Here is a 27,650-nt window from a genome sequence, read left to right on the forward strand (position 1 = left end):
GTTAGGAACAACCACTACAGGGGAAGGATTAGGTTCAGGGGCATGTGGAGAGGAAAAATCTACAGACCTAGAGGAACTCCTCCTTACCCTATCTCTCTCTAGCCTACGTGCACTTATCGTATTCGAGCCAATCGAATTCCGAAAGGCCCACGCATTCCTCACACCGATCTCCCAATTGACAGGTTTTACCCCGACAATTGGAACACACAGTATGTGGATCGAGAGATGCCTTTGGAAGACGCCTATTATAGTCCCTAGCATTACACTTACGAAATCTAGGTACTTGTGAAGGGTCAGCCATTTTGAATTAGTCAAAGAAAGTCCAAAAAACAATCCAAGTCATCAACAATTAAATCTGTTCAATAAAGAGTTCAAGAGTTTAAGTTGAGGAAAAACACCTGCACTTCGAAAGCTCAAACCAAAATGAAGTACTTCATCAAATATGTTGAGAAAACTCCAGGTTCTACAGCGAGTATTGATACGTCTTGTCGTCAAGGTCGACAGAGAAGAATTGAAGGGTTTGTTTACATGCAAGAGTGGTATCTGGCCGATAGTTGGCGCTGGTGGGCACACCCGCAACCTTCATAGCGATCGCTCGCGAGTTTTTTGAGTGTGTTTTCTGTCGAGCCGCTGAGCAGCAGCTATTATATATTCACCGGCTAAGTTAAATATTTAAAAACTATGTTTTCTTATTTCCTTTTCTCCCTGGGCTATTTTCCGTTAGAGCTCTGGGCCTGTAATATCCTGCTTTTCCAAATAAGGTTGTAGCTCAGTAAGTAATAATAATAATAATAATAATAATAATAATAATAATAATAATGCTAATAATAATAATAAAAAACCTAATATTTTGCAAAGATATTGTTAAAGGAAACATCATTGCAACTAGTTTAATTAAGAAAAAAATTGAAGAGCTGCTCAACACCAGTTCAGGTATGTACAAAGTGGATGAAATATGGGTAAACAACATTTTTAAGCAACTATCTTACAAGTAATTTGCTCCTCTTTGTTCTGTTTTGCGTCATTGCAGAGGTTTCTTTGTATTCTAAATATTACGACCCTGATTAGATGTAATGAGAACACGAAACCCCTTGGTCAATTCTTTGTTTCCTTTTCCCTCCCAAACAGCCGACATCTCAAGACATTGCTCGTTTCAGTGATTATTCATATATACAGTTAGCTCTCGCTTTTCCCAGGGGTAAGCGTATCCAGGCGTGAAGTCGTAGCAAAGCTACGGCTTTGTGGAAGATTTTGGAACGTGGTTGTTTGAGTAGATTGTATAACAGAGGCAAGTGTAAAAAGAGAGAATCTGCGAATACTTACTGCCATAGGGTGGGTCAACTCATAATCTACCTACTGACAGACCTTTACTTACCTGAGGTTGACTATCATACTACTGTATATAATCTACTGTACTGTATTATATTCTTTTCATGTGATTTGTATCATGGTATTTTAGTTCTTACTACTTTTCAGAGATAATTGTACATTATTAACACAACTTCAATACCAGGTAAGAGGACTCATAAACCGTAAATCATTACCACGACTCCCAAAACTAGTCATTAATATTTTACATCCAATTACCAGACTCTTCTTTTCCGCTTTAATTCACTCTGTTGTTGTTCTGTTCTTTCCTTATGTTCTTGCTGTCACAATTTTTCCTTCTTTACATAATGAGGAATTATCTACCAAATTCATATAACATATATAGTCTATATTTTCTCATCGAGTATATTTTTTCAGCATGAACATCAAAACACACACATGATTAAAATGAAATAAAATTTATTCAGGCTAAGAGTTAAGAAATATCAATTTATTAAAACAACAATAAAGGAACATTGGTCCACAACATATAATGGGGAATATCTATCCACACATAAGGATGACAATAAATAGGTATATAAATAACAGCAAACCCATATTATGGATGTTAGACGTCAAGTGCTCAACATTGCGTGTATTGCAGAGCAATCTGAAAAAGAAGACGACTTCTGAATACAAGGGTTGTTACCTTTCGCAATATCTGCAATATTGGTAACTGCACAATACTATTTGAACCAAGAACTAACACTATCTAGAAATCTACCTGTTACAATTAGAACTTACCTATTGTGTGTTTAGGGATCCCTATCCATATGCAGGAGTTTGGTGTTGCAGATTATCCACAATATACATCGGTATACCCATCTGCAATAGCGTTGCAGGAGGAAGGCTGGTGATGTTCGGAGCATAATGACAGAGAGCATCCCAGCATATATCTTGGAGTTTGCCTATGACCAACCACACTTTAGTGACACGGGCTGTTCTCTTTTCTTCTTCTAAATTCTTAACTCCACCAAACATGTACATACAGCCGGCCTTGAAAAAAGAAAAAAGGGAGATAACAATAAACTGAATTTTAACAAATTTATTATTTCTATATTCACTTGAAATTCATATCACTTCTTTTCTAGAAGTTCAGTTTATTAATGTTCCCTTCCAAAATTTATTAAAACTTTTTCCATTTTCTCAACTTTCTAAAGATACAAACTACCAATAAAGTAACTCTTCTAGGAGAAGGACACTCCAAAATCAAACCACTGTTCTCTTGTCTTGGATAATGCCGTAGCCTCTGTACCATGGTCTTCCACTGTCTTGGGTTAGAGTTCTCTTACTTGAGGGTACACTCAGGCACACTGTTCAATCTAGTTTCTCTTCCTATTGTTTTGTTAAATTTTTATAGTTTATATAGGAATTATTTATTTCAATGTTTTTATAGTATCTATACCTTTGAAATGGTGCTTTAAGGAGCATTTCACTGGGCGACACAGGTAGAGCCCAGAAATAGATTTTTCCTTCGTCAAAATCCCTTTATTTTTCCTTGTTTCCTTTCCTCATTGGGCTATTTTCCTTGTTGGGGCCCCTGGGCTTATAGCATTCTGCTTTTCCAACTAGGGTTGTAGCTTAGCATTTAATAATAAAAATAATAATAATAACAGAAGGATCTACAGTAATTAAAGAATTCAGGACTCTACGAGAGGAACTTGACTTTATAAACCGCATTGAAGATTCAGTACCCTTACTGAAAGAACACTATGCAATTATGATCACTAGACCAGACTATAGTAGACAGTTTCGTGCAAGCAACCAGGCATGCATGTCAGAAGGCTTTGAGAATAACAAAAGAAAATTAAATAGATTAAGATGTATAAAGACTCATCACTAACCTAGCTGGTAAGCGAGTACAGTGGAGTATTGGTATGTATCATTATTAACTTTGCAATCAACAAATATTTTTATTTGTAATTCCTTTTGAACTAGAAATTTCTTTCTCTTCTCAGCCGTTATGAGAATCGAACATCAATCGTTCTTTTTATGATATGGAAGCGCTGTGCAGTGATCACTCTTCAATTCTATAAACGATCTTGAAGCATATTTTCCGCGAGAGGAACCGTTTACGTGTGGCTTTCCTTGTGTAGAAATGCTAACAAATCCAGCAGGGAAGATAAATTAACGCAATTAATACTTATCACAATCTGGAAGGGGATAAGTCTCAATTTCCCCACTGCAACAGAAGGGGGATAAGTCTCAATTTCCCCACTGCAACAGAAGGGGGATAAGTCTCAATTTCCCCACTGCAACAGAAGGGGGATAAGTCTCAATTTCCCCACTGCAACAGAAGGGGGATAAGTCTCAATTTCCCCACTGCAACAGAAGGGGGATAAGTCTCAATTTCCCCACTGCAACAGAAGGGGGTTAAGTCTCTATTTCACCACTGCAACAGAGTAACTGAATAAAATGAGACCAATGGCTTCCATTAACCGCTAGATTGTTTCATTACTTTATTAAGGACATGCATCTTTAGCAAGGAAAGAAAATGGGAAATTATAAATAAATTTTGAGGGTAAACATCAATAAACTGAGCTTGTGGACAGGCAATAAGAACATCAGAAGTTAATAAATAATTCAGTTCCAGTTCCATAAACGCTAACTGATATTGAAATTCCCATTTTAAAAAAAATGAACTTCTATTGCGTTTGTTTTACGTAAAATTTTGGCATTCATAGTCTTACTTAAAATTTAGTCTTCAAAACGTCCACACAGTAAATAGCTTACAAGTTACAGTTCTTAAAAACAAGTATGATTTCAATAAAATCTTCTTATATTAATGTGTTTCTAATGACAAGAAGCAGGTTTATGAAGTGTTTTAAGCTTTATAGGATATTTTGGGGGCAAAATCTCCTAAATTTACAATTAAAAGTGAAAAGTAACGTAAATTGCCATCATAATTAGATACGCTAATAAGTAAAAAAAATCGGAGTACAGTAATTAAACTTTCCATCAGTCCTTACAGTCACAATCACACAACAAATTACTGCAAAACATAATACTTATGGTATGCAAAGGGTCTTTCATCATTGCAAGTTGATTGGTCCAAGTCAGCGTTTCATTCTACTGTAATAATTATACACACTTCTCTGTTTAATCTATGTTAACCATTCCACACCTTCTATGCCTCTACAGAGCAAATCTTCACTTCAGCAACCACATGCAGGTAAGTCGCTCTTTGGCTGTCAAATTCGAATTTTAGAAGTTGAAAACATTTCTCAACTTTCGTGCTAGATAGTGATAAATACCTAGGCCTTCCAGAATTGATTAAGCATTCTTACTAAAATTTGTCAATCTTGTAAATATGGAAGGATGCAAATACCTTTCCGTTGTGACCACTTGACTATGTGGGCTACAGCCCTCGTAGAAACTTGTGGAGCTGTGCTCAGTGCAAAGCCTACATCTTAAAACTAAAAACTTTTCCTTGGATTTGAGTTTTTAGAATTTGGGCCTTATGATTAGGCACAGACTGAAGAGGTTATTCAATGCCACCTTCCTTTGGAGAGGAAATTGCAGGTATTTTCTTTAGTCCGGTTGAAATACTGCTGCTAGAGTTATTGGGCCCTTAGACTCGCCAGATAGTATTACATTCGATTCTTCTCTGGTTACAGCTCAATTTTCTTTTGCCTACACATACACTGAATAGTCTGGCCTATTCTTTACACATTCTTTGCTTTTCCATACACCTGACAACAATAAGATAACCGAAAAAACTCTTCTTCACTCAATTGGTTAATTACTGCACTGTAATTGTTCAGTGGCTACTTTCCATTTGATAAAGGTAGAAGAGACTCTTCTAGGAGAGACACTCCAAAATCAAACCATTGTTCTTTCTTTTTGGGTAGTGCCATAGGCCCTATACTCTTGGGTCAGAGTTTTCTTTCTTGAGGACACACTCAGGCAAACTATTCTATGTTTCTTTACTTCCTTTAATCACTAGGCTATTTTCCTTGTTGGAGCCCTTGGGCTTATAGCATCCTGCTTTTCAAACTAGGGTTGTAGCTTAGTTAGTAATAATAATAACAATAATAGGAGTTGCTCATTAATGCTACCAAGTGCCCTTTCAAATCTGATTGAAAGCTTGCAGCGTTGGGATCGCTGCTTGCATTTCTAACGGGTTGATACGAAGTGCTTTTATTCTGACCTATACCCATGAAGTGGCCCTAAAAGGTACCCTTACCCTCCCTGGATGTGTCTGTGAGCATCATCATCTTTGGAGGTCGAGAGTTGATTTGAGTGGAACTCCCATGGTGAGGTTTCATCATTTAACCATCAGGTAAGACTTTCCCCTACTTCCAGGTCCCTTGGAACAAGATGGCGAGCGACATAGTTGGTTGCTGATCAGTGACACATTAGCCGTCACTGGAGTAATTGCTTGTGAGAAACAAGTTTCTTTATAAAAAAAAATGTCCCAGATGACATTGTGGGAATGGGTGCGCTAACTCCCTGGGACTGCCAATACTGTCATCTGATGGAAAGACTTAAGTTGCTGCTGTGTCTATCAACATACCCCAGTATTCAATCCTCTGCTTGGATTGAGGCTGGACTTTTCCCATTTAATCGCAACACCCAGATCCTAGAACAAAGAACTCGTTCTTGATCCAAAAGTAACAGCCAAAAGGATCAGCCAATCGTCAAGATAACTCGAAAGACGAATCCCGTTTGAGTGGACTCAATTAGAGACGAGGATGAAAATTTGGGGAGCGGTACGCGAACTGAAGCACATGACTTTAAACTCACACGCACACAGAATATCCGGACATTATTTCACGACAGTGGCTCTTCGACCCCCCCCCCCCATCCGGAAATAAAATCCGGACAATCTATGGGTGTGTGCACTTTAAACTAGTACAATACAGTACTCCCTTGCAGACGAAGTGGATTTACTTTCTATAGAGGTGCAGATATTGGTTGTGATCAACACCTCCTCACTGTCACACTGAAATTAAAACTGAAAATACCCAACAGAATTGTAGATAGAATACCCAGGTTTGAAACAACTAAGCTTCTAAAAGATGAGCAGAGAAACATTTGCAATTGAATGTAGGAATCGATTTGTAGTCTTAGAGACTTTAAAAGACAACGAGCACACAACTAATAAAGAATGGTATGATGTTAAGAATGTATATCAGTCAGTTGGTAGTGAAGTTTTGGAACATGCAGTTGCAAGGAGAAAGCCATGGATATCAAATGATACATGGTTAAAAGGAGAGACAGAAATTGATTGTTGAAAGTTTTCGAGGAAGTAATGAAAATTACAAGGTAGAGTATTCCAGTGTTGATAGTGAGGTCAAAAGAAACACCAGGAATGACTGGAGAGATTATTTAGACAGGAAAACAGAAGCTGACAAAGCTATGAGTAAGGGAGTGGCTATGGTGTAAGAATTGCTCGTAGAATTATCAATGAAATCTCTATTTGGGCAAAGAAGATGAAGCATATATCCATCAAAAAAAAAAAAAAGGGGGGGGGGGAGAGAGAGAGATGGATTTGTTATAACATCAGAAGATGAAGAAAGGCAAAGTTGGATGGAACAATTTAGTGAGGTCATGAATAGGAGATATAAAGGGAATAATTTGGTTGATATAACTGAAGCTGAGCAAGACCTTGATGTGCCCATGAATGAATTCAGTGTGTTTGAAGTTGAATCTACCATTACAAAGCTCGAGGGATGGAAAGCCCCCATATACGATGGAGACTTAAGAGTGTTGGTGAAAATGGCTAAAAAAGGAGACCTGACTGATTGCAATAATTACAGAGGCATATCACTTACGCCAGTTGTCTTAAGATTATATAGTATGCTCATTCTAAAGAGACTAGAGAGAAAGATTGATGAAAAGCTGAGATGAACAAGCAGGATTTAGAAAAGGTAGAAGTTGCACTGACCAAATTTTCATTTTAAGACATGTGGTACAGCAATAAGAATATAAAAATCCTCTTTTGATGGAATTTGTGAACCATGGTAAAGTCTTTGATAGTGTGCACCAGCCAATTTTGTGGAGAATCCTCCGTTATTATGGAATTCCTCTTAAATATGAAAATTTGATTAAATCTGTTCATGAGAATAGTAAGTGCAAAGTTAATATTAGTAGAGTCCTATCAAATGAATTTCCAGTGAAGAGTGAAGTACTCCAGGGGAATGTGTTGTCACCTATGTTGTTTATCCTCCTTATGGATTTTGTAATGCATAGAACAGTTTTGGATGGTGGGAAGGGATTGGGCTGGATTGGTAACAGGAAATTAGCTAACATGGTGTATACTGATGATGCTGTCCTTATTAGCAGAACACCACAGGACTTGCAAAGCTTGCTTACTAGAATGCATGAACTATCACATGAGGTTGGGTTCAAGGTAAATAGAATAAAAACAAAGATGATGAGAACGGAATAAGCAATTGAAGATGAAATATCTTGGAAGGAAAAAGAATTAATGAGGCAGAATCATTTGAATATTTAAGAACTATGATCTCTAATACAGGGTCTTTAGAATTTGAGTTTAATGAAAAATTGAAAAAAGCAAATCAGACAATGGCTAGGTTAAGTAAAATTTGGAAACCAAATTGCCTGAAATTACATATAAAAATCAGCCTATATATCAGTTTCGTGAGATAGGTGTTACTGTATGTGGTATGACAATGAAACAATATCCAAAAGATTTTGTAGATTTGAGAACAAAGCCCTCGGAAGAATATTGGGAGTTAAAAGGCAGGACAGCATTAGAAATGAAAATATGAGAGATTACTTGAGCGCCATATGTGGATGAGATCATGGTGAGGGGTAGATGAAGATGGTTTGGGCATGCTCTTCGCATTCCCCAAGAGAGATTAGCTCTCCAAACATTTAACTGGGCTCCACAAGGCACTAGAAGAGTTGGAAGACCCAGGCCTACATGGCTGAGGACTATGAAGCGTGAAGTAGATGATGAATGACTAAGTATTGATTTAAAAGCTCAAGATAAAGACGACTGGCAAAATCTAACCGATACCCTTTGCGTCCATAGGCGTAGGAGGAGATGATGATAAGGACCAATGTACTTGCCATCTCCATCTTGAATGTAGCCATGACGCCCAACAGAAACATGGAAGAAGTGGATAATAGCAGGCTGTAAAGAAAACTGTCACACATACAGTTCATCCATAAATACAATGGCAATATCTCAATATCTTCATTTAATCTGTGCGGTACCTTAAACAGGAGGATCTGTCTGGAAATTTACCCATTTTCTCTAAAAGAGAAAGAAAATGGATGAAAATAGAAATATCAATAACAAGAGAGATGGACTGATAAAAATTGCAGATTTCTATAAAATGCGATACGAATAGTGATAAAAGAAATAAGTTTGCCAATGGAAATAATGATACATCTGAGCCAGTACCAAAAGTAACAGCAGGAAAAGTAAAGAAAGCATTAAAAGGCATGAAACAAAGCAAAGATACAGGAGAAGATGGCCTTGCAATTGATTTAATAATAGATGGAGGAGATTTCTTAGTAGTAAATCTTGCTGAAATTTACACCAAATATCTGCAAGAATGCTGTATGCCTACATTTCGGAAAAACTATTATTATACTATTTTACAAAAACGGAAACACAAAACCTTGAAAATTACGCCCTATAAGTTTAATCCACATAATATATAAAATATTTACAAAGATCATTCTAAGCCCGACAAAAAGACAGCTAGACTTTAATCAACCATGAGAGTAGACAGGATTTACAAGTTGGTATTCAACAACTGACCATATACATGTAATTAACGGGCTAAAGGAAAAATCAACAGCAAATGACATACCATTATGTATGTCATGTATAGTCTATGAGAAAGCAATTGACTGCCAAAACTTCAGCAGTAATGAAAGCCCTTCAAAGAAAAGGAATAGATAAATCTTATGTTAGAACACTTGGAGATATCCATACGGGAAATACAGTAATCCTAAAACTACATAAAGATAATGAGAAAATTCCCAAGAGAAAGGGGTTTCACAACATACAATGTAGTAGTTTTTAAAAATTCAAAATGGGAAAAATATAGGAATTAGCATTAATGGGGCTTACTTAAATAACTTAAGATTCGCAAAAGACATACTCTAGTTCTATTTTGTGAATCATTGGAGGAATTACAAAAGATTATAGATTTGAAAAAAAGAAAGCAGAAATGTAGGACTGGAGTGAATATGAGTAAAACTAAGATGATAATTTTCAATGAAAATGCAGAGACAATAAATAATGGGTATGGATAAACCACTAGAGATTGTTAATGAATATACATAATTAGGGCATGACACAGAAATTAAAAGAAGAATATGCATAGGATGGACAGCTTTTGGTAAACAAAATGAGATTGTGAAATGTAAAAAGGCATATTCTCTAAAAAGAAAGTATTTAATCAGATGGTCCTACTATTAGTATCTTATACATTAGAAATTTGGAGCTCTAAAGCCTTTGAATGCAAACTAGATAGGTACAACTCAAAGATGGAAATAATACTAAGAGATAGGAAAATATCAACACGGATATGAACGCGAACTAAAGTAGAGGATATTCTAACAACATGAAGAAAAACAAATGGACATGGGCGGGACATATAATGAAAATGACAAAGCAGGGAAAGGAAAAGAAGACGATAGATTGACGAGCAAGGAACACTTGCGGGTATAGACTGCATAGAAAGACCATAAACAGATGCCAGTAAAAAGACACATTTGAGGCCTTTGTCCTGCAGTGGCCTAGTTACAGCTGATGGCAATGATACTCCATTTATTTAACAATTTTCAATCTGAGAGAGAGAGAGAGAGAGAGAGAGAGAGAGAGAGAGAGAGAGAGAGAGAGAGAGAGAATGCACATCCATAAACAGTACTTTTATCAGTACATATGTAATGCTGCTCATGAGAGGTGGCAAACAAGTTGGAAAAACTATATTACAGATGCTGTTTTCTATTTTTTTCCTTACAAAAATATGATGATAAACTACAGATATAAAAGAAAAACTATGAAATTCTTGTTTGTTAAAATGCACCGAAAATTAGTTGGAAAACAATGATAAAAAACTGTTAAAATTAATTTGTTTTTTCATATATGATACACTGTGTTAAAACTAGTACTCAAACAAGGAAAGAGATTGAAGTTATTGCTTAAACACAGCCTACTAGCAAAAATAGATAAATGTACGACATGAAACTTATTTCAAATATTGAATTACCACTTTTTCAATAAACTACAGTTTGGATTATTCTTTAGATCTATTTCATTCATAAAGAGCAAGTTGCATTAATGAAAATCTTATTATCATAGTGTTGCTACTTGGCAGAGTACAGTAGAAGTATGGTGGTTGGGTAATATTGAACTGGTGGTCCCTTCAATGAGTCCAGGATATCAATGGTCAGGCATATTCAATTACTACATTTTCGAGTTAACATAATATGCAATGTTTCTCACCAGTTGTTTTGAATAAATTAGGATATAATATTAGATATATTGACATTGTAACTTGGAAATTATGCACTTGAGATGTCAGCCAGAGGGTCTTGACTTTAAAGATGTGGTCGTAAAGAAATAGCATTATTTTTCTTTCCTTTCAAAAGACTATTTCAAATCATGTCCTCTTCTATTCTATCTTGGACTAATGTGCCATGCCTAGTTTTGCCATTACTTCCCTAGATTTCATATGTCCTGATTTTGTTCCTATATATCTACCATCATGTATGTACAAACCATGTTTCCTCTTGCCAGCATCTAAACTAATTTTCAGCTGTTCCCAAAATGGTTTCAACACTAATTGTGCTCACTTTTACTCACCTTACATTTTCAAAGTTTAATATTTTCTTTAGATTCTTTTCATACTAAGATAACATGAAGAATGCTGTTCACCAGGAGCTATTTCATATGGAGAGTCTATTTCTATTTCGAGCTACACCATTTCCACATGGGTCGGCACTTCTATACTAATAAATAGACAACTCTCTGTTGGAGTTTGAAACTAGCTGTTGAAAAAGCAATAATCAATTTGAGTGTTATAACATAAACCAAGGTTGTGGTGGCCTATGTTGTCATGTCCCTGACTGGTGATCGCCAGACTGTGGTTCGAGTCCCGCTCAAACTCATTGGTTCCTTTGGTCGCTGCAACCTTACTATCCTCGCGAGCTAAGGGTGGGGCGTTTGGCAGAGCCTAAAGGTCTATCTGATGAGTCATCAGCAGCCAATGCCTGACCCTCCTTGGTCCTAGCTTGGGTGGAGAGGGAGCTTGGGCGCTGATCATATGTATATATGGTCCGTCTCTAGGGCATTGTCCTGCTTGATATGGCAATGTCACTCTCCCTTGCCTCTGCCATTCATGAGCAGCCTTTAAAACCTTTAATCTAGCAGATAATTTAAGAAATTTTTGTTAAAGCTAGACTTTTTTATAACCATGATGTTTCTCATTCAGAAACTTACTCAATTTTATTGTGAAAAAGTCTGATGTCACATTTTAAAGATAACTTCTTCCACACCAACAAGGGATTTGATTGATAAATTACAATAAATAAAAAGAATAAAATATTTCTATCTGTAGAGTACAATGACAAGTATTTTCTAAAGCTTATAATATTTTCTCCCTTTGTAAGTTCCTTTCAGTTTTATAGTTTGTAACTCAAATCCTGCAGTGCAGTAAATATCATTACATTATACGGTCACATATGTCTCCTATGTCATATGTCAGTTATAATTAAATACATGAAGCATCCAATATTGATAAAAAAAATTCTTTTTAGTACATTACCTCCGTTACGGCTGAAGAATGGAAATACAGTGGAACAGGAGACTTATAAGGTAATTTCTGCCACCCAAAGGTTACTAAGTCAAGCCTCCAAAGATCGGCGAAGGATTCGGACCCATCGTAGCCGCCATGAATAAAAACACCTGGAAATTTATAAACGTAAGCTTTCCTTTCCAGTACCTCGAATTCACTTGAAAACAGCAAAACAAAGGACATTCAGGTAAAAGCAATGAGGATTATAGTTCATATTCATAAAGCTTATTAACAAGGATAACATCTTAATATAAAAATAGTAAGATGTAGAAAATAAAATAAAAAAGGGGACATGATTTATGGCAATTCAGAAATGATCTAATCATGGGTATAAATCTCTTATTGTTATTTATGCTTTACCAATCAATAATTCACGGGCAACTGAATACACTATAGATTCTTATTCAAAAGAAACATTAGTTACTGATTAGGTAAGATCTCCCATGCTACAGCTGAACCCCACTCGCTCTTATACTTCACTTCAGTATTGAATACCAAAAGAGGATGATGGGAGGCACTCTTGGCAAATACAGATTTGCATCAGATATGAAAACATAACCTTATATTGTTATCTATACTTCAAAACTTTTTAAGTAATAAAGACTCAAAACACTTTACAGCGTACATACATTCACCAGAGATCTACATGAACTTGGCATTAGCCATTAACTACATTCTTACATGTATAGTATTTAATGTACAGTACTTGGATTATGACATAACTGTGACTTAAACATTAATATCCTAGATTTATGGTCTGTTCCTAACCACTTAGTATTATGACATAAAGGTCACAAGTGGGTTTATCTAATCAATATTGAATGCTAATAAAAATAGTTGTTTAGACAAAGGAAAAACCTATTTTTGGGGAGGGGCTATGTGGCTCCATGGACATTCCTGTAAAGGCTTAGAGCAGGGATTTCAATACGTGATATACCAAAGAAACCAATTTAACGATAAAATTAATTATTTCTATACTTACCTGGCTTTCATATTGGTTCTCTCTGAAAGCTTGTTAAAGACTTGTACCCTCAACCAGAAATTTTCCATTTTCTTGTCGTGTAATTGTCCTGGCCCTATACTGTAGCACGGTGATCATATGGCAGTCTATGGCAATACTGTATTACCAAGTGGGTAGATTATATCCTTTGTCTAACTACTCTCAAAGTAGAAACTGGTTGAACTTCATCTTGATAATGATTCTATTATCAAAATTCTGTTCATTTCTCTGAACCTCCCCTTGCATTCATATTGCTGACTTCCACATTGATATGGAAGTGGGAGAGTGAAAGCAAAATTAGGGAAATCTAAAGCCCCAGTCTACTTATGTACTTTGATTGTTAGGGACTCGGCTTTATCTAAAACTTTTTTTAATATTTATCACCATAAACTAAGGCTATTTGCACATCCAGGTTAAAAATAAAAAAACTAATCACTCAAAATCATAGCAGTGTAGTATTTATGAATTAAACTCTTAATACAAATAACCCATTATAATATTTACCCCTCCTTTATAGCCAAACACGTAAGGATATTAAAATCACTACTGTTATTGTGGTGGATAACAGGGGAGGGTGGGCTTTGGCACCCTAGCAGTACCAAATGAACTCGGTTGAGTCCCTTGTCAGGCTGGGAGGAGTGTAGAGAGGAAGGTCGCCTTTTTTTCATTTGTTTGATGTCAGTTACCCCACCAAAATTGGGGGAAGTGCCTTGGTATATGTATGTTTGTACTGTTACAATTTACTAAACTAAACTAAGCCAGTAATGAGCTAGTGGCTAAGCTAGCAAGTGAGGTGAAATGCACTGTCATATGGAAAGTGAAGCAATAGCCCAGCTTTACCCATCATCAACAGCAAAATTATTCATAAAGATATAAATAAAAAAAAATAAGAACACCTATGATATTAAATGGCAAGTTCCAAAATAAAAAACAGAATTAAGGGCATCTACGATATGAAATGCCAGCTTCCAAAATAAAAACAGTTCTTTTGACAGTGTTTATTTTAGCGAGAGGGATATAGGGATCCAGACTATCAACTCAATCTTCTACCTTACAATCTAAAAGTCTAGAGACTAAGAATATGGAACTAAGGGTTTAGCTACAGAAGGATCTAAAGTAAATAAAGACTTTGAAGCTCTAAGAGAGGAACACTTTGTAATTATGACCACTAGGCCTGACAAAGGAGGCAAGATTAGTGTAACCAACCGGGCAGGCAAGTCAGACTTACTACCCACAAGATAAGGCTCGCTGGCCTTCTGAACATGACAAAGGAAGTTTAATACTGTAATTTGAACTATCAACTCATCACTAACTTCATCGATAAGCGAGTACTGACATACCATGTTGTTATCAACTCGGCAAAATACAACTATTCTCTCTCCACATCATTAACTTGGGAAGAAGGTATTGGTGTGTCATATCAGTTCTCTCTCCAGTTCCAACGAAATTAATAATGACTTGCTCTACTAGGCCGTAAAATTGAATGTCAGTTGTTTTGTTTACAATGTAGATGGTTTACCACTGCGCGGTGCATACTCTCTCCTTCTATAAACACATGAATCATATTTTCCCGAGAGCAACCGAGTTAGACCTACTCCTCACAATGGCAACTTAAAATACAGAGCTTTCCTTGAGACAATGCTAACAAATTCAGCAGGGAAGGCAATTTAAAACACAATAGACATTAATCACAATCAGGAAGGGAGATATGACTTCATTTACTTAGAGATGACGAATCCAGCAGGAAAGCCAATTAAACACAATAATCACTTACAGAATCCTCTAAGGATATTGATCCAAGAACACTCACAAATTAGGGACTACCCACCAACTGCATCTCTGTAGTCAACCAACTTGCAAAACCTAAATTTAAAAATTTCCATTTATGAGACACAATGATGGGATCAATAATGGAAATCAAATGAAATCTAAGACAGGATTATACAACTGATGAGTCTATCAGTATGCTTCGTTAAAGAAGGCTTAAGTACTAAAATAGAACAGGAATTGCTAGCCTTTTACTGAATCTGAGACTACAATATATCGATACTATCCACCACGAAGTTGAGAACTGAGGGATATAAATCGTCTTGTAAGTAGCCACAGTACATACTCCCACAAATTTGGTAGAATGAAAAGCTTCCAAACTTACCTTACACAACCTATTATTAGGGCATTTCTCAGTAATAAGGTTACTTAAGGTTTGAAAAGGAGATAATTTCTCTTTCAAATTCTGCCTCCAAATTTTCTTTTGATTAATCTTCTGTAGCATAAGTTGAATCAAGGGAAAATCACCTGATTCATTGAGTTATTTACAACTCGAAAGGATACAGGGGATGTTGCACATGCATGCAGAGAACTTATTTTGTCAGCACAGTTGGCCCTCTGTCATTATGGCTTTCAACATTTTTATCAAAGCTTATATTCTTCGCAGAGCCTCACAGTTAGGACTACTGCACACAGCCAAAAGTTTTCAAACCATCTGCACACAGTGGCACTTCTCTGGTTGACTCTGTCTCATTCTCCCTTCATCCTTTATTACAAAAGCCTCTCACAAGTTTTTGTCAAGCAGCTAATGTTAAATTTTGTAAGAATTTGTTACATACTGTGTATGTAGCAGTATGTATACATGTAAACCCTATGTTCAATACTGGATGTTACTACTGTGCCTCAAGGATTGCATAGTGCGTCACAAGATTTCGCTGAGCAGAACTTCGTAAACAGTATATGGTGTTCTTTTCTGTATTTTAGTTTTACTGTGTACTGTAATATGATCATTGAAAAAAAAAACTACTATGAATTTACAGTACAATACTGTATATGATATACCGTACTGTACTTAGATACAGGCTACAAATTAGACAAGATGGTAGGGGTGTGAGGTGATCTAGCGAAGACAGCGATCACTTACGGGTGATGTTTCATCTCCCTTTAGTTAGCTAGTACTGTATAGATAGTAGTCTACATATATTATATTAATATACAATACAATATAAGTGAGTGTTGTTAAATAGGAACAATAGTGTTTTGTTCTCACTTATATTTAGAGTGGCATGGCAATGGCTCAAGTATTATGAGGCATCTTACCTTGTCCTGAAAGTGTGGTAGAGTACATTGTAATGTACAATTACCTACGTAAAGTAATATAAACTACAATAGCGTGACAGAAACCATGTGAAAGGAATGTAGTACAGTTCATTTATCTATTTAGGGTGTTAGTCGACTCACCCTGGAGCACCAATATCCCACAGTTTTCCCTCTCCGCAGGGGTCTCTGTTACCTATCCACTGCAATGGCAGAGGCCCGACTGTAGATGTACTGGTGCCTACATTTATCCTGCTAAAGTTAACCTGCCATGAGCGAGTAGCCGAGCTTGCAAGCAAACAAAGTACACTGTCCAACGAAACGATCAAGTTGAGTTGAAACTTTGTTTGCCCCCATCAAGATTTAAGGGAATCATGTGATATTTTTCGCCATAGATCTACGTAATCAGAGATTGTTTAGGAGCGTTTAATTTAGAGATTAGAGGGATGTTACGATCCAGACTACCGACATGGACTTCTGCCACACACTCTTGTTGTCTAATAGAGTGACTAGGACTGTAGCAATGCAAAGGTTTGGCAGCAGACGGGTGTAAAGCTACTGATGGGTATGTGGCTTTGCTATAAGCTTTTGAATCTGTAGTAGGTTGGCCAGGACACCAGCCACCCATTGAGATACTATTGCTAGAGTGTTATGGGTCCTTTGACTGACCAGACAGTACTACATTGGACCCTTCTCTCAGGTTACGGTTTGTTCCCTTTGCCAACACGTACACCAAATAGTGTGGCATATTTCTTTCACATTCTCCTCTGTTTTCATACACCTGACAACACTAAGATAACCAGAAAATTCTTCTTCACTTAAGGGGTTAACTACTTCACTGTAATTGTTCAGTGGCTACTTTCCTCTTAGTAAGGGTAGAAGAGACTCTTTAGCTACGGTAAGCAGCTCTTCTAGGAGGACGCTATAAAATAAAACCATTGTTCTCTTGTCTACCTTGGCAAGAGCCTCGTCTGCAAAGTTCAACCACTGCAGCTCAAGGAGGGTTCTTTTGGTTATAGGAGACCAGAGTAGTCAACCTATGGACACCTTTCTCCCCATCGGATGGGAGTAAGGAGCCTCACCCAGACCACTGAATTTCCTGCACTGGCTAGGACCTTCAGAAAAGTTGACTCTGACTCCCTTTCCTCGGTGTCTAAAGCCTATGGGATAGCTGGTTAGGGAAGTTCCCCAACATAGGCATCTTAGTCGTCGGAATTGGCTCCATCTTCTTACTCTGATGCCGCACTCAGACAGCATGGAGGAAGGTTGAACAGATTGTAATCATCATCATTGTTAACAGGGGAACGAAGTCTTAACGAACCTTCTCTGGGGCCCTGCGGCATAAAGTTTATTGTGGGAAATTGAGAATGCCTTGGGACTATGGGATCTTCCATGAGTCTGGAAGCCCGTTCTTTGGGAGAGTAGCAGTATCCCTAGTTCTTCTGGGTAGGGCCTGTTTCTCAGTAAAGGAAGCCAGGATGCTAGGTGCTTCCTTGGGCCCTATTGCCTCCTGCTGTGCTTTGACTGGAGGCTTTACTAACTCTTGCTTCCTTCGAGAGATATCTGAAGGCAGAATGTACTTCCAGACTGTACTTCCTGGAGAGCGAGCCTGCAATCTCCAGGGAGCTCCAAAGAGCTAGAGCACTCAGGCGAAAGAACACATTAGCACTTTTGAGCCACTTGGTCAGATGGAACACCAGATGAGGACAACAACTCGTGCTTGTGGTTAGTGTCTGCTGAAAAAACCCAAAAGGTGGGCATACTCGGAACTAAAGCAAGGCAGCCTTCTTTCATACCGAGAAGCAAGCTGCTTAGCTCGCACATTCCTCCTGGAGAAGGAATGTGCTGTGGATGCACTAAAGTAGTGACACTCCACAGGTCATAGGATGAGCGAGTATCTACGGTGGAGGCAGAAAGTCCTGGGGACCAAAGAAGCGGAAGAGCCGTACCAGAGAAGCTCAGCTATTGAGGCCCCCTAAGCCAACACCTTCACTAGTCTACCCAAATAAGACACAAAGTGCCTTGTATGCTAGACTCCACTCTCGAGGAACCTTCCTCTGTTTCACCAGGGGAAACGGGAAGAGCTTCCTGCCTCGAATGTTGTCCCAACAATTGCCCTACGGAGGAGGTAAACTAGGAAGAGCCAGAGGGGGGAGTACTGAGCGAAAGGGAGAGAGGTCAGGACTTCTTTGACTTTGAGGGAGACTTCGAAGTGGATAATCCTTTTTGGACTTCTTCCTCCTACTGCCGTAAAACTCCAACTGGGAAGATGGCCACTCGCGACACTCGATGCCAGGAGAAGCCCAAGTGCAAGAGTGTCCTCTGCACGTACGGCAAAAAGGTGAGGGTCAGTCTCCCTATTGGACATAGACATACAGCCCGAAAGTCCTGGACCCATACTCATGTCTGTTATACCTCATCGAGATACACACAAACACGCAAGATGAAAAGAGAGTGGGAAAATTATTTAATTTTAGTAAAAATATCCAAAGCGAGATGAGAACGTCTGTTAACAGGGGACGGTGCTTTCCCACTGCTGACTGGTAACAACTAGTTGGTTGTTGACACCTTGTTAAAAGTTTTAACAGCTTTGTTCCAGCTTTGCTGATATTATACTCCTATGTAAAGAATAAAAGTTTGTATTCGTGTAAGAACAAACCGAGTGTTCTCTCCCAAGAATGATGTCCACTATAACTAACTGAATTACTTAATTTACTCTTTCTAAACATTTCTTTTTTATAGTTTACTACTCTTACATTCAATTTCCACAAGGAACCTATCTTAAGATGGCTACTTTTGCCTTTTTTAAACAGCATGGAAATTACCCATTGCATTGTCGGTAAATAGATTCGCTGCTTGTCCTACCAAAGCATTATCTGGGTGAACACAACATGAACATTACATGGGTTGTGTATGTGCATCGCATTACTGATTTCTATACATTAGGCAATGGTCTGTGTACTTATCCATGAAAAAAGGACCATGCAGTACAAAGTTTCTGCTTGCAGGCTAGTGCAATATTCAAACCTTAATTCAAATCTGAATGCTTGTACCTGAAGGTACTTGCAACCAGAGGTACTATCGTATGTGCATACTTATTGCAAATAATTGTTTATCTATATTTAGACTCTCCTTGATAAATTCTTGAATTTTGAGTGGCCAGTAAAATACAGGACCTCCATTTAAACCATGTTATAATTGTATTTTTATCCTTATTTCACCCTACAATCTATTTTTAAAACCTAAACCAATTGTGAAACATGATCATTAAGATTTAATTTTCTATTGCAATTCTTATAAAGAGGACATGCTATTTGGAAGGACTTAGGCAATGCATACCTGCAATCGTAAAATTTAGCAGTTTATATATGTTAAAATTTACAGAAAAGCAAAAAACTAACTAGTATTACTTTTTATACTTACTATCCTTAACTTTACAAGCAACATGGCATCTTCTAGGCTGAGGGAAAGTAGCAGTGACTGGATCGGGTCTAGTCTGTATGTGAGTCCATGTTCGTTCATTGATATTAAAGGTCGGTAGAGATGCGAGATCACAAGCAGCACCTGATCTCCCACCTCCAAATACATAGAGGGCGCCACAATGCTCCACTATCTCGTGTCGATACCTAGAAATATGTTACTCTCATTGCAATGCGGAAACAAAATAGACATTTTCAATTTAGTATCACTGAAAATTACACTTAAAGATGTTCAAGAACATCATAGCAACCCTATAACATAAAACTTAATAAAAAAATTCACTTAGGACTACAGTGAACCCTCGTTTATCGCGGTAGATAGGTTCCAGTCGCGGCCACGATAGGTGAAAATCCGCAAAGTAGTGACACCATATTTACCTATTTATTCAACATGTATATTCAGACTTTTAAAACCTTCCCTTGTACGTAGTACTGTTAACAAACTACCCTTTAATGTACAGAACACTTAATGCATGTACTACAGTACCCTAAACTAAAGCAGGCACAAATATTAAAGGTGATTTTATATCATGCATTTCCTAAACATGCTAAAAAGCACGATAAAAAATGGCAACCAATGTTTTGTTTACATTTATCTCTGATCATAATGTAGAAACAAACTGGAGGTAGAGCTTTGCTTATTACCCAGACATATTTCCCATACTTTTCCCTTAGAACTACATCACATCTTCCTACTTTAGATATATATATATATATATATATATATATATATATATATATATATATATATATATATATATATATATATATATATATATATATATATATATTATATGTGTGTGTATATATATATATATATATATATATATATATATATATATATATATATATATATATATATATATATATATATATATATATATATATATATATATATATATATTTATATGTATACACATATACATACCTACATATATACATAAATACATGCATACATATATATATATATATATATATATATATATATATATATATATATATATATATATATATATATTACTGTATATATATGGGTTATGGAAAAAATCCGCGAAGTGGTGAATCCGCGATGGTCGAACCGCGAAGTAGCGAGGGTTCACTGTACTGTACATTAGATTTATAAATGTGGCATTGGAGTTCATTTGGCAACCATGCGCAACTAGGGGAAATCCACACACTTGCACAATGAAGTTAAAAGTTAAGAGGCTTGACAGTAAGATGGAAGAATTAAGTAGGACTACATTAGATTTATAAATGTGACTTTGGAGTTCATTTAGCAACCATGTGCAACTGGGGGAAATCCGCTAACTTGCACAATGAAGTTAAAAGTTAAGAGGCTTGACAGTAAGATGGAAGAATTAAGTAGGACTACATTAGATTTATAAATGTGGCCTTGGAGTTCATTTAGCAGCCATGTGCAACTGGGGGAAACCTGCACACTTGCACAATGAAGTTAAAGTTAAGAGGCTTGACAGTATGATGGAATAATGTAAGTAGAAACAGAGTAAAAGGATATAAAGGGGAACAGCAGCTAGAAGCCAAAGTGACACTGCAAAGATCTTCAAGTGCATGTCTTATGCAGGGATAAGTCTACTTTGAAAACTTAAGATGTAAGTAGCTTACCATTAAATATATTTGCAAATGAATTTTAGAGAGCTACAGTATCTTAAATTCAGGTATAATTGGATATTAGTTGCTTCTGCAGTAATGAACAATTTATTACCTTGGCATCTAATGATATTGATAATAATATTAACAACAATAATAAAGATGATAATGATAACAACAATAATGATGATAGACATCAAAACCTACGACAAACTCTTTATAAAATTCTCAAAATTTTCAGATGGAATTTATTTACAATACTAGAACAAGCTTTACATGTGCAAACCCATTGATAAGATGTTCCAGCACAGGATAAAACAGTCCAGTGATACTCTAATAAAAATAGTGAATACAGTATTGTACATGAAGTTTCCTGATTATATAAGAATGAATAATGGGAACGATTACAATTGTAGGTCACATTTTGCTGTAGATGGTAGAAGCTGAGGCTAAGTAGCATTTTTATTCATCTTTCAGAAGCTTGGACTTAATGAAAAGGCAAAACAACTCTCTGTGGAGATCATAGGAGATATTGCACCCTCCTCATCATCTCATCCCACTCGCCTATTGATGCAAAGGGCCTCGGTTAGATTTCGTCAGTTGTCTATATCTTGAGCTTTTAAATCAATACACTGTACTTTTCCAATCACTATCTCCTACTTAATGCTTCATAGTCCTCAGCCATGTAGACCTGGGTCTTCCAACTCTTATAGTGTCTTGTGGAGCCCAATTGAAAGTTCGGTGAACTAATCTCTCTCGGGAAGTGGGAAGAGTATGCCCAAACCATCTCCATCTACCACTCACCATGATCTCATCCACATACGGCACTCGAGTAATCTCTCTTATAGTTTAATTTCTAATCCTGTCCTGCCATTTAACTCCCAATATTCTTCTGAGGGATTTGTTCTCAAATCTACTAAATTTATTGGAGATTGTTTCATTGTCAAACCATGACTCACGTCCATAGAATAACACTGATCTCACTAACCTGATATATAGTCTGATTTTTATATGAAATTTTAGGCGATTTGATTTCCAAATTTTACTTAACCTAGCCATGGTCTGATTTGCATTTTTCAATTTTTCCCTAAACTATAATTCTAAAGACCATGTATTGGAGATCATTGTCCCTAAATACTTTAATGATTCTACTGTACCTCATTAATCCTTTCTCCTTCCAATGATATTTCATCTTCCATTGCATACTCCATTCTCATAATCTATCTTTCTTCTATTTATCTTCAGGCCCACCTTATGTGATATTTCATGCATTCTGGTAAGCAAGCATTGCAAATCCTGAGGCTAGGTAACCTTTTTTTATTCCTCTTTCAGAAGATTGGACTTAAGAAAAAGGCAAAAGAACTCTCAGTGTAGATCATATTATCATCAATATTACTAGCTAAACTACACCCCTAGTTGGAAAAGCAGTGCTATAAGCACAAGGGCTCCAACAAGCAAAAATAGCCCAGTGAGGAAAGGAAATAAATAAACTGTGTGAAAAGAATTAAAGTTGAAATAAAATAATTAATCTTCGAACTTTTTGGTTGAACACTGATTTGTTTAACCTTCAAGACGTTCGAATACCGTGATTCTACTGTACGGTACTGTACTATATCATTTGGTAATTTTCAATGCTAAATTTCACAAGACTTGCACTTTCTAGCATTACGCTGTACAGTATTTGGCGATTTCTATCATAAACTTTCATGTTATGAATTGTGCTGTGTGGTGGTTTTTCGAGATTACAAAATTTGGTAGCAAATTTCCGGTTTTAGCGCCGTACGAAATTCACAAATACCAAACACGTGTATAACAAGAGTCAAGTGTACTTCATTGGCACCCTATCTTCTAGAGCCCTTGGTAAGTAAATGTATTCCTGCTAATTATTATTATTATTATTACTAAGCTATAACCCTAGTTGGAAAAGCAGGATGCTATAAGCCTAAGGGCCCCAACAGGGAAAAATAACGCAATGAGGAAAGGAAATATGGAAAATGACAAAATAAAAGAGAAGCAATAAACAACTAATGCAAAAATTTTGAAATCAGTAACAACTTTAAAATAGATCTTTCATATATAAAATATAAAAACTTGAATAAAAAATAAGAGCAAGAGAAATAAAATAGATCAGTGTGTCTGAGTGTACCCTCAAGGCAGTGGAAAACCATGGTATAGAGGCTATAGCCCTCCCCAAGACAAGAGATCAATAGTTTGATTTTGGAGTGTCGTCCTCTTAGAGGAGTTTTTTACCATAGCTAGAGAATCTCTTCTACCCTTACCAAAAGGAAAGTAGCAACTGAACAATTACAATACAGTAGTTAACTCCTTGAGTAAAGAAGAATTGTTTGGTAATATGTTATTTTCATTAGTAAAATAAATTTTTGAATATACTTACCCGATAATCATGTAGCTGTCAACTCCGTTGCCCGACAGAATTCTACGGGAGGGATACGCCAGCTATCACTATACTAGAAGGGGGTGTACTCACAAGCGCCACCTGTGGCCAGGTACTACAGTACTTGTTGTTGTCGCCACCTCACTTTTTCCTCGGTCCACTGGTTCTCTATGGGGAGGAAGGGTGGGTCAATTAAATCATGATTATCGGGTAAGTATATTCAAAAATTTATTTTACTAATGAAAATAACATTTTTCAATATTAAACTTACCCGATAATCATGTAGCTGATTCACACCCAGGGGGGTGGGTGAAAAACCAGTGTACAAGACTAAAGGATAGCTAAGTATCCCGTATTTCATATAATCAGTTATCCACAATAACAATGAAATAATAAGTACCTGGTAAGGAAGTCGACTTGAACCGTTACTCTGCCTTTAATAAGATCGTCTTCCTTACTGAGCGCAGCGTTCCTCTTGGAAGGCTGAATCAACTCAAAGGTGCTAAAGTATCAAGGGCTGCAACCCATACTAAAGGACCTCATCACAACCTTTAACCTCGGCGCTTCTCAAGAAAGAATTGACCACCCGCCAAATCAACAAGGATGTGGAAGGCTTCTTAGCCGACCGTACAACCCATAAAAAGTATTCAAGAGAAAGGTTAAAAGGTTATGGGATTATGGGAATGTAGTGGCTGAGCCCTCGCCTACTACTGCATTCGTTGCTACGAATGGTCCCAGGGTGTAGCAGTACTCGTAAAGAGACTGGACATCTTTGAGATAGAATGATGCGAACACTGACTTGCTTCTCCAATAGGTTGCATCCATAACACTCTGCAGAGAATGGCTCTGTTTGAAGGCCACAGAAGTAGCCACAGCTCCCACTTCATGTGTCCTTACCTTCAGCAAAGCAAGGTCTTCTTCCTTCAGATGAGAATGTGTTTCTCTAATCAGAAGCCTGAATAGTAAGAAACTGAGTTCTTAGAACTTGGAAAAGAAGGTTTCTTGATAGCACACTATAAGGCTTCTGATAGTCCTCGAAAAGGTTAAGACCTTTTTAGAAAGTACCTAAGAGCTCTAACTGGGCAAAGTACTCTCTCCAGTTCATTCCCCACCAAGTTGGACAGGCTTGGGATCTCGAACGACTTAGGCCAAGGACGTGAAGGAAGCTCGTTTAGCAAAAACCGAGCTGCAAGGAACATGTAGCCGTTTCAGATGTGAAAACAATGATCCTGCTGAAGGCGTGGATCTCACTTACTCTTTTAGCTGTTGTCAAGCACACGAGGAAAAGAGTTTTTAACGTGAGGTCCTAAAAAGAGGCTGATTGGAGAGGTTCAAATCTTGATGACATAAGGAACCTTAGGACCACGTCTAGATTCCAGCCTGGAGTGGACAACCGACGTTCCTTTGAGGTCTCAAAAGACCTAGGGAGGTCCTGTAGATCTTTGTTGGTGGAAAGATCCAAGCCTCTGTGGCGGAAAACCGCTGCCAACATACTTCTGTAACCCTTGATCGTAAGAGCTGAAAGGGATCTTACTTTCCTTAGATATAACAGGAAGTCAGCAATCTGGGTTACAGTGGTACTGGTTGAGGAAACTGCATTGGTCTTGTACCAGCTACGGAAGACTTCCCCTTGAGACTGATAGATTCCGAGAGTGGATGTTCTCCTTGCTTTGGCAATCGCTCTGGCTGCCTCCTTCGAAAAAGTCCCTAGCTCTTGAGAGTCTTTCGAAAGTCTGAAGGCAGTCAGACGAAGAGCGTGGAGGATTGGGTGTACCTTCTTTACGTGAGGTAGACGTAGAAGGTTCACTCCTAGAGGAAGAGTCCTGGGAATGTTGACCAGCCATTGCAGTACCTCTAAGAACCATTCTCTCGCGGGCCAGAGCGGAGCCAACCAACGTCAGCCGTGTCCCTTGCGAGAGGAGAACTTCTGAAGTACCCTGTTGACAATCTTGAACGGCGGGAATGCATACAGGTCGAGATGGAACCAATCCAGCAGAAAAGCGTCCACGTGAACTGCTGCTGGGTCTGGAATCGGAGAACAATACAACAGGAGTCTCTAGGTTATCGAGGTAGCGAACAGATCTATGGTTGGCTGACCCCAAAGGGCCCAAAGTCTGCTGCAAACATTCTTGTGAAGGGTCCACTCTGTGGGGATGATCTGACCCTTCCAGCTGAGGTGATCTGCCATGACATTCATACCGCCCTGAATGAACCTCGTTACCAGCGTGAGCTTTCGATCTTTAGACCAGATGAGGAGGTCCCCTGCGATCTAGAACAACTTCCACGAAAGAGTCCCTCCCTGCTTGAAGATGTAAGCCAGGGCTGTGGTGTTGTCAGAGTCCACCTCCACCACTTTGTTAAGCTGGAGGGACTTGAAGTTTATCAAGGCCAGAATAACCGCCAACAACTCCTTGCAATTGATGTGAAGTGTCCTTTGCTCCTGATTCCATGTTCCCGAGCATTCTTATCCGTCCAAAGTCGCACCCCAGCCCGTGTCTGATGCGTCCGAGAGGAGACGGCGGTCGGGTTTCTGAACAGCCAAAGGTAGACTTCCTTGAGAAGAAAGCTGTTCTTACACCACGCGAGAAGACCTTCTCTCTTCGGAAACAGGAACTGAGACCGTCTCTAGCGTCATGTCCTTTATCCAGTGAGCAGCTAGATGATACTGAAGGGGGGGGAGGTGGAGTCTCCCTAACACGATGAACAGGGCCAGCGATGAAAGTGTCCCTGTTAGACTCATCCACTACCTGACTGAGCATCGGTTCCTTCTCAGCATGCTCTGGATGCATTCTAGGGCTTGGAAGATCCTTGGGGCCGACGGAAAAGCCCGAAAAGCTCGACTCTGAAGATCCATACCCAGGGAGACAATGATCTGGGATGGGACGAGCTAAGACTCCTCAAAATTGACCAGGAGGCCCAGTTCCTTGGTCAGATCCATAGTCCATTTGAGAATCTCCAGACATCGACGACTTGTGGGAGCTCTTAAAAGCCAGTCGTCTGACGGAGCCGGACACAAGATCATGGTACTGCTGCACAGTCTGTGAACTGTCAACCATGGGGAAGCGAGGAGGTACAGTGACAACCCGAAGCTGTCTAGACTGTCTGGGTCGTACAGACAACTCCTTATCGGGTTGCTAAGGTTGCCGTACTGCGTCACAACAAGTCACTCCTGCTGGTTGTTGAACGTCTTCCCAGTGACACACTGACTCCGTAAACAAAAAATCCTCTAACAAGGACTAAGTTTGGACTGCATGTCTTGCAACACAGCTCAAGGACTATGGGAGCAGGTGTGGGGACAGACGGGATTAGCGACTGAAGTGGGACCATTACCTTCCCTGGAAGCATGTTATGCTTAAATAAAAGTCCATAGGAGGCTACGCAGCTAAAGGCTCCTCTCCAAATGACAGAGTCCTCAAGGGAATATCAGAAGGAGGGAGAAAAGCACTTTCTCATCTACAGGGACCATATCCGAGAAAAGCTAAGTTCTCTCAGTGAGGGTTACACTGACTAGAAGGCAACGTTAAGAAACTGCTCGACAGTCTAGTGAGTTGGCAACAACCAAAGATGTGTGACTGAGAAGCATGCGGTAAGGTATGCAGAGCCTGTTGTATGCAGAGCATGCTGTAAGCAGAGCATGCTGTATGCAGAGCATGCTGTATGTAGAACATGCTGTAAGGTAAGCAGAGCGTGTTGCATGGCGTGTAACATTTCTCAGAAATTCCATGACCAGTGCTAGAGAGAGTAATATCGCATTACCGTCCATTGAAAGTGCACGTGCCGAGGGAATTGATTTAGACTGTTTTGTTGATGAATTTGATAGCCGGCATGATAATCGTAGAATTAAGCTACACTAAATGTACTATAATCTACTTCACCTCCGGAAAGGGAAACTCGCCCTGTTGGCAACACTGCATTACTACATGCATGCT

At 38.2% G+C, this 27,650-nt stretch overlaps 1 protein-coding gene across 1 annotated transcript in view; it reads right to left on the reverse strand.

Moving 5' to 3' along the window:
- Positions 1-1,771: 1,771 nt before the first annotated feature.
- Positions 1,772-27,650, reverse strand: part of LOC137635530 (kelch domain-containing protein 10-like) — a 68,740-nt gene continuing 42,861 nt past the window's right edge. Inside the window, exons 6-9 of the mRNA XM_068368010.1 lie at positions 19,663-19,865; positions 12,126-12,265; positions 2,113-2,364; positions 1,772-1,978 (exon numbers count right to left, since the gene is read on the reverse strand). Coding sequence (XP_068224111.1) covers positions 2,134-2,364; positions 12,126-12,265; positions 19,663-19,865 — 574 coding nt within the window. The 3' untranslated portion in view covers positions 1,772-1,978; positions 2,113-2,133. The remainder of the gene's footprint in view (positions 1,979-2,112; positions 2,365-12,125; positions 12,266-19,662; positions 19,866-27,650) is intronic.

This window comes from Palaemon carinicauda, unplaced genomic scaffold, assembly GCF_036898095.1.
Source record: "Palaemon carinicauda isolate YSFRI2023 unplaced genomic scaffold, ASM3689809v2 scaffold137, whole genome shotgun sequence".
NCBI lineage: Eukaryota > Metazoa > Arthropoda > Malacostraca > Decapoda > Palaemonidae > Palaemon > Palaemon carinicauda.